Source organism: Anoplopoma fimbria, chromosome 17 (assembly GCF_027596085.1).
Source record: "Anoplopoma fimbria isolate UVic2021 breed Golden Eagle Sablefish chromosome 17, Afim_UVic_2022, whole genome shotgun sequence".
Taxonomy (NCBI): Eukaryota; Metazoa; Chordata; class Actinopteri; order Perciformes; family Anoplopomatidae; genus Anoplopoma; species Anoplopoma fimbria.
This window is the reverse complement of record NC_072465.1, coordinates 29,816,130-29,823,863: the sequence shown is the minus strand read 5'-3', so window position 1 is coordinate 29,823,863 and position 7,734 is coordinate 29,816,130. Positions and strand designations below refer to the sequence as shown.

The 7,734-nt window shown below is 40.7% G+C and overlaps 1 protein-coding gene across 2 annotated transcripts; it reads right to left on the bottom strand.

The window, feature by feature from the left end:
- Positions 1-7,734, bottom strand: ssuh2.1 (ssu-2 homolog, tandem duplicate 1). 2 transcript variants are annotated; one of them, XM_054617138.1, is made up of 11 exons: positions 7,648-7,734; positions 6,620-6,702; positions 6,345-6,474; positions 6,048-6,108; positions 5,091-5,215; positions 4,940-5,002; positions 4,044-4,123; positions 2,269-2,361; positions 2,007-2,112; positions 1,768-1,875; positions 1-879 (listed from the first exon to the last, which is right to left on the bottom strand). In XM_054617138.1, the coding sequence occupies exons 1-11, from the start codon at positions 7,681-7,683 to the stop codon at positions 745-747; spliced, it is 1,020 nt and encodes a 339-aa protein (XP_054473113.1). In that variant the 5' UTR covers positions 7,684-7,734; the 3' UTR covers positions 1-744. The 2 variants fall into 2 exon arrangements, with proteins under 2 accessions (XP_054473113.1, XP_054473112.1); XM_054617137.1 differs by lacking the exon at positions 4,044-4,123 and adding an exon at positions 3,873-3,982.

Genomic DNA, 7,734 nt, shown 5'->3' with positions numbered 1-7,734 from the left:
ATTTGTGACATGTTTATTGAATACATTTGTCAGGTTTCATTATGTTATATAAAATAATAACAGACTCTTTAAAAGTGGAGAAACACACAGACAATATGATGAAGAGGCTTGAATCGTACTCCTCCTCCATAAACACATTCCTGACTCTCACATATACTTGTTTTAATACAAAAACATTATTTTACATATAAAATCCAAAGTGGTAAAACCTCTAAAGAACCGCTGAGACAGTAAGACATACAAACACCGTGTGGTTTATAAAAGATGAATGATTATTTGCTGCATTTACAAACTGAGCTACAAACATCTGGATGGATCTGTTTATATCTAAAGACCTGAGCAGAAAGAAGTAGAAACATTTGACTCAAACAAACAAAGAACGACTCCACTAAAAAAGAAATCTGTAACTAAATATATCCACTCATTTATAATAAAAACTCGGTATGAAATGCTTTATGACTGATTACTGGAACAGAAATCAGTTTTTATCTTATCTCAGGAAACATACTGGCAGTAAACTGTGACCGATTCCTGAAGAACATCGTGTGAAATATATAAATGTTTCAGCTGCTTAAGGCTTTCTTTGGTCGTTTACAGCACCGTATCATCACACACTGTATTTAGACTCCATGCTGATATTTGGCATTAACAGATTAATTATTTGGTGAATACATTAAATGGACGACTCACCTGTATATGACACTACACATGAACATGTACTGTATGATTAGACATGTGTGTTTCCTATAAAATAGAGCAGGCTGAGGGATATTTGGAGGCAAAGACTTTGTTCTCCACTCCGAAGACGAAGAAGCTGTAGTCTTTCCCGCTGTAGGTGTAGAGAGCGTGAGTCAGAGGAACCAGCTCGATGGTCTGACGCTGCGACGGAAAGAGAAAGAAGTCACGACGTTAATATCAGTTTATTCATGGAGAGATAAACAACAATGAGGAAAAGAGAGGTAGGATATGTGGTCGTTTTTTAATCAATGTAGTCTTTTTTTGTTTGTTTTGGTTTTCTTTTTACATCTCTTTCAAGTCTTTGTGCTTCCCATTGTAGTCTTTTTGTGTTACATTGTAGTCTTTTTGTGTTACATTGTAGTCTTTTTGCCTTACTTTGCTTCTCTTTGTAGTTTCTTTGCGTCACTTTAATTTTTTTTCTTTTCTTTGCAGTCTTTTTGTCTCTTGCAGTGACATGTTTTTGACTTTTTGCCACTCTGTGTTTTTTTGCTTCTCTTTGTAGTTTATTTCCTCACATTGTAGTCTTTTATGTTTGTTTTGGTTTTCTTTGTTGTCTTTTTACATCTCTTTCAAGTCTTTGTGCTTCCCTTTGTAGTCTTCTTGCGTTACTTTGTGGTTGACGTCTTGTGCCAATTATCAGTTTTTTTGTGTCACTTTGAAGTTTTTTTACAATACTTTGTAGTTTTTTGGGTTAGTTTGAAGTATTTTTTTCGTTTTGAGACTTTTGTGATTTTGCTTCTCGTTGTGTTTTGCTGCGTTACTTAGGATTTTTTTTGCTTCTCTTTGTAGTTTATCTCGTCACTTTGTAGTCATTTTTAAAGCCCATGATCTATGCCCCAGAGCCCCGTTCAGTCGGCCAACAAAAACACCATAAACTGTCATCAATGCACTTTCTTTTACACAATCAACAAACATTGGCATTCACTGTGCACTAATTAAAACTAAATCTCTATATCATCGAATCACTTCACAAAATGATTACCTTTTTTAAAGAACAAGTGAACATGCATTGTACTTGTCTGTTTGTACCTGCTGCAGGATGCGGCTGGTGGAACTAAAGCGATTGAGGTGTTCGTTAATCAGTTTTGTAGAAACATCGCAGATCTCCTGATCGGGGAAGCCCTGGATGGGGTAGACCTGGTGGTCACAGAGGGAGAAAACACAGACAATCAACGAGACTCAGGCTCATTCAGCAGCATTCATGTGCCACCGACATCTCTCAACGGACGTGAATGAATAATTAAAATAATATAAAAGTTGTTTTTTACCAGAACACTCTCATCGATGAAGAAAGGATCTCCTGTCACCTTCTCAAACTTCTTGTCGGGGAAGTCGGGCTGTCGGTCTGGAATGAAATCAGATATGTCGTTTTTCCTACACACAAACACACACAAACACACACAAACACACATAAACACACATAAACACACATAAACACACGTCAGCACAAAGAAACAGATGTGTTGAAGAAGAACATTGGACAGATTTTGAGTGGGAATATGTGTAACTTTGAATTCTCTATATATATACCATGTCACGGTGAGCTGGATGAAATGCAGCAGGTTTTGGCTGCCGTGACAAACCGAGCAGGTCTTGTAGCCGTGGCCTCGACAGAACGTACACCTGGAGGAGAGAGGGACGGACGAACATTATTCTCCAGCCTGTTCTCACAAAAAACATTAAAGACTTTGTGCAAAATAGACAAAAGAGACAAGCAGAGGTGCCATGGCGGAGACAGGAGGAAGTGTGACGCGTGGTGGAGAGAACAGCGAGAACGAAGTGAAGATACGTAAAGATGTTCTACAGAGCAGACGAGGGCGTCTCTGAATGGTTTGATGGGCATGAAAACAATACCAGTCACCAGATCTCCAACCAGTTAACCACATAATGGAGATTTTAGAGCGACACGAGAAACTCTCTAGACTTTTATCTTCTGTATTTATGGACTTTCTTTAATTAGTATTCATTGAAATACGGAGGATCATATCTTTGGTTTCACTACAGTCAACATCATTATTCAAAAACACAGAAATTTACTTTAATAAGCAAAGATTTAGCATTCTTTATGGATTTTATTGTTAATTAGTCTCAACTTGTGAACAAAAACTTTTATGTAAATTGCACATTTCAATATATTTTGTATTAATGCTTAGTCTTGAAACTTTGATTGGCTTTGTTTGAACTTTTGTCTATGCAATCTGTGTTTTTTTTATCTTTTCGTTCTATTTTCTTATTTTCTAAGTATGACTATTTATCTTAATAAGACATTTTGAGCTTCTAAATTTTCCTGCAAAATGTTTAAACTTTAAAAAATAATCTTACTATATTTGTATATAGGCTACCTATATAGGTGCAAATAGATAATCAAACACATTTCAGGGCCACTGGCCAGAAGAAGCAAAAAGAAAAGCTGGAGGAAGCATGATCATCAGAATGGAGAGTGCCTTTTGATAATCTAGACCAAAGAGCACTGAAGTTCTGGAGGCTGATGGTGTAAGAAAATCTTACTTAGATGCTCTGTATGAGGGTATCTTAGTAGGGTAATATGCAAACTTTGTTTTAAACAATAATTTGTTTTACATTGATCTGGATTTTGATGGAATGATGAGTCTATTTTTCAATGTCTCTCCTGGGTTCAAAAAATAAAGCTCTGCTCTCATCACTGATTTCTCTATTAATCTTCAATTCTCTTCTTTCATAGATCCTTCATATTCATAATGTTATATCCTATATACTATCTAACATATTCAAATCATGTTTTGTCCAGCAGGTTTAATAATATTCCAATTGAACATTGCAATATCCGTTTTTATGCTGACGATACCATCTTCTATCTATGTCAATAACGACAAACCAGGCCTTTTCCACGTAAAGCAGAGTTTTGATGTTCCTAATGTGATGTGTATTAGAAGTACTTAGAAGTTTGGTTGGATAGCGGATTGTCCTACAAAATTTAAAACCGCAAAAACAAAAAATTCAAATTGCTGGATGGTCACATTTGCAGCACAGTACATCGAGTGACGTTGTAAATCAAATCACTCTACTCTACTCTACTCTACTCTACTCTACTCTACTCTACTCTACTCTACTCTACTGTTCTAGCTCTAATCTCAAGGTCGGGTCTCCTGTCTCACCTCTTACGACCTCTCCCGCCACAAGAATAACAACGCGTCTTCCCGGAGGACCGTTTGTGATTGCCGGGCCTCCTTCTGTACCCTGAGCCATGGCAGCTCAAACAACGCTTCTGCAAGACGGAGAGGGACATTCAGAGGAAAAAAGAGAAAGCAGGCGGACTGCACACCCACCTCTTGCGACCTCGGCCACCACAGGAGGTGCAACGCTTGTTCCTGGAGCGGCCGTGACCGTGGCAGAACTGGCAACGCTTCTGCAAAGTGAGATGAGCCTTTGAGGTACGTTTGCATTGTTATGAGGCCATGCAACTTTTATTCCTGCAAGCATAGTTATTGTTGCCTGAAGCTACAGTAAGTGATGGGAAAGATACAAAGAGGATCTGGTATCGCTGTTACCTCTGTTTGTGCTACCTTTAATTAAATAGTTTCTTACTCTGCACTGTTTTACTCTGTTTCATACTTGTCTTATTCTATTATTTTATATTATCTTGGCTCTTAAATGACGGTGATGATGATATGACTGTTTCTTTTGCACTCTTTCTTTTCATGTTTTTTGTTTTAAAGCGCTTTGAATTGCGTTGTTGCTGAAATATGCTATATGAATAAACTTGCCTTGCTTTGGAATCATGCATTCAAGAACAATATTGTCATTTATTCACTAAAATCTGGTGTCAACTATTGATGAAGCCCTAATGTCGGGGCGAGATCAAAAATTATATATGTAGAATAAAAAAAATGTAATCCCAATTCAAAGCTTAGTTTTGGCTGCTTTTTCTGGAGGAAGCGTTTATCACACGTGATGTGTTGAAGGAACGTCTGACAATAATTACAGTTTTTACAGCTTCTGGTTGTGATAAACGGTGTAGTCTTTGTGATTGTTTCAGGGTTTGGGGTTCAGAGGGTTTATGTAGTACAAACAAACATACCAGAAAAACACACAAACTTTAAATCTGCTGCTGTGAGAGGCTCTACACTGAGACAACTGAGTTAACCGTGAACTCACAGTCTGGCACTTTCTCTTCCTTCCTTCTTCTTTGTGAACTAACTGGTGAAAAAAGAAGACATCTCACCCGTCCTCTTCCATGGCAGGGAACACAGCGGGTTCTTCCACAGCCGTTGCACTTGTGACACACCTAAACACACACACACACATAATTGCACATTACTTTGTTACAAAGTAAACAATAAAGTTACAACAGTAGTCATTGATAAAAGCCGTACCTTCACGAAGGATGAGTGAGGCACGCGGACCTTCTCCACCCGGTCGGTGTACCTCTGAGGCAGCGACACAGGAATGTCCCAGGGAGGAGGACTCATACCGAACTGAGGACCATCGACCACCTGACCTGTTTGCAGAGGACGAAACACCTGAACGAGTCAACCACTAAATAAAGATTTGCAATCTCACATCTCTTGCACAAAAGTCACGTGACCTTGAAGTAAGATAGAAGTCAGCTTTACTTTGTGTTTAGTGCTAACAATCAAATGCTAGCATGTTAACGCACTAAACTAAGATGGCGAACATGCTGAACATTATACGTGCTAAACATTAGCATGTTAGCATTGCATTAGCCTGCTGCAGGAATGAGTCCTAAAACCCAGAAATGAGTCAGCATGGCTGTACTTCAGATTGAATGTGTTTCTAGTTAGATGTCTGGTTCATTGATTCATCTATTATTGTAGAGCTGCTCATTAAGGTTGTTAAGTCTTATTATTTATAGTTTTCATGGTATGAGAGAACCTGGGCCAATTCATTTAATTGCATTAACTTTTTATTTATTTCTATTACATGAACTTACTTTCTCTGACTATCAGCTCAGTTAGAGCTGCAGTCCAACCTTTAGAACTCTGCACAGATGTTTACGTTCCAGCTGCACCGAAGTTTATTCCTCTGCACGTTCTTACTCCACTATTTATTCATTTCTTGCATTTGAGCCAATACTACTCAGCAATTGTGCAACATCCAGCGCAATATCTAACGGTTTTATCTTTTTCTAAAATAAACATTTGAACTTCTTTGTTTGTGTCACTGTTTGATTTATGTGTATGCACCTTCAGGATTGCTATTGTGTAACGACAATGAAGGAATTATTTTCTATTCTATGAACAGGCCGTTCTCTCTTTTGTCCATGTTCAAAGCAAAAGTGATCTGTTAGCTTAGAGTTCTTCCAGTTTTACCATTGTAGGGTTCAAACTGCCAGGCGCTGGTCCTGGTCTCAGTGTAGGTCTCCAGGCGATACTGCAGAAGGAGGACAATCAGAAAACACTGGATGGACGTGAGGACTCTGGGTTCATGTTGCCACGCAGTCAGGAAATTCAGAGTTTAAAGAGGAACTTAACACTTTATTTTGCTTTATTTCAGTTTCTTAAAACAAGAGGTTTGTATTTGTGCATTTAAATACCTCTTCACACTATTAGGTTCTTGTATGAGTTCACATCTGTCACACTAGATATCAGATAGGTGACATATCCTACCCTGTACACTGTGACGGGCTTCAGCTCTTTGAAGATGAGGTTCCTGGCAGGTTTGGAGCTGTACCTCCATTTTGATTCCACAAACTTGAGCAAGGCATCTCGAGCCACATCCTCTGATACTGTGGGGACCCTGGAGGAGCAAAACACACACAAACACACACAAACACACACATGCTTCTTTTATCCCATAATGCCTTCACATCTTCTCTAAAGACAAAGCACAGACTCATCTGCAGAGCGTCTCATAAATGAGGTTTATTATTTATGTGTGTTACCTGACGTCGGGCACCAGAGTGTTCCTGTTGAGTTCAGGCTGGGGGGTGTAGGCAGGGGGGTGGATACAACGGGTTGTCGCCCTCTGGAGGTGAACATTAACACAGACAGAAGAACATGGAAGAAGGTTCAAGAAGTTACTGCAAGGAACTTTACTTGGTGTCGATTCTGGCGGCCCCCTGTGGTCTAAAGTGGTAGTGTTCCTCCACCAGAGTCCTTTTAGAAAACCTCTCATTTTACTGCAGCAGGGTCTGACAGTCTGACCCGCTCAGTCCTGGTTCTGGTTCTCCCAGGCCTCCCTTCCCTTAAGCAGTTCCAACAATACGTCCTGGATCTCCAGCAGCGTGGTGTCGATGTTGACTCCCAGAGAGGAGAAGGAGGAGGAGGAGGAGGAGGAGGAGGAGGAGGAGGAGGAGGAGGAGATGCTGCTGCTGCCAGGAGCTGAGCTCTCCTCCTCCCTCCGGAGCTCCAGCTGCAGGTCAAAGGCTGCGGTGAAGCTGGATCTGGGTCTGTCCACGGTCACTGGTCTCTGCTGGATCTGGGTCTGGACGGTGGACTGGTCTCTGCTGGATCTGGGTCTGTCCACGGTGGACTGGTCTCTCTGGATCTGGTCTGTCCATGGACTGGTCTCTGCTGGATCTGGGTCCACGGTGGACTGGTCTCTGCTGGATCTGGGTCTGTCCATGGTGGACTGGTCTCTGCTGGATCTGGGTCTGTCCATGGTGGACTGGTCTCTGCTGGATCTGGGTCTGTCCACGGTGGACTGGTCTCTGCTGGAGTCTGAGCTGAAGGAGTTTCTGGTGAACCTTCATGATTTCATCTGGTTTCTCCAGAATCCGACCCGGTGGCTCCGATGACGAGCTTTAAGAATAACTTTATAGAAACAGACGATCTTCTCTCTGATGGTCTGGTTTACTGATGGAGGTCTATAGAGGATCAGGACTAACCTGAGACTGGTTCAGGACCTGTTAAAAGTTCCTCACTGTCACTTTAAATGAAAAAAAGAAAGAGAACAGAACAAAAGACTCACCTCCTCCTTTGTGGCCCTGGTATCCATGTACGTCATCCAGCCAGCCAGCAGGGGGCGCTGAAGGTCCCTCCTCTGGTATGTTAGGAT

Excerpts from the sequence above, each read along its gene's own strand:
- ssuh2.1 (XM_054617137.1), bottom strand. The coding sequence starts at position 7,683 with ATGACGTACATGGATACCAGGGCCACAAAGGAGGAG. Across the intron at positions 2,113-2,268 it reads ATCCAGCTCACCGTGACATG|GAAAAACGACATATCTGATT; the intron begins GTATATATATAG and ends GTTTGTGTGTAG. Across the intron at positions 1,876-2,006 it reads TCATCGATGAGAGTGTTCTG|GTCTACCCCATCCAGGGCTT; the intron begins GTAAAAAACAAC and ends TGTGACCACCAG.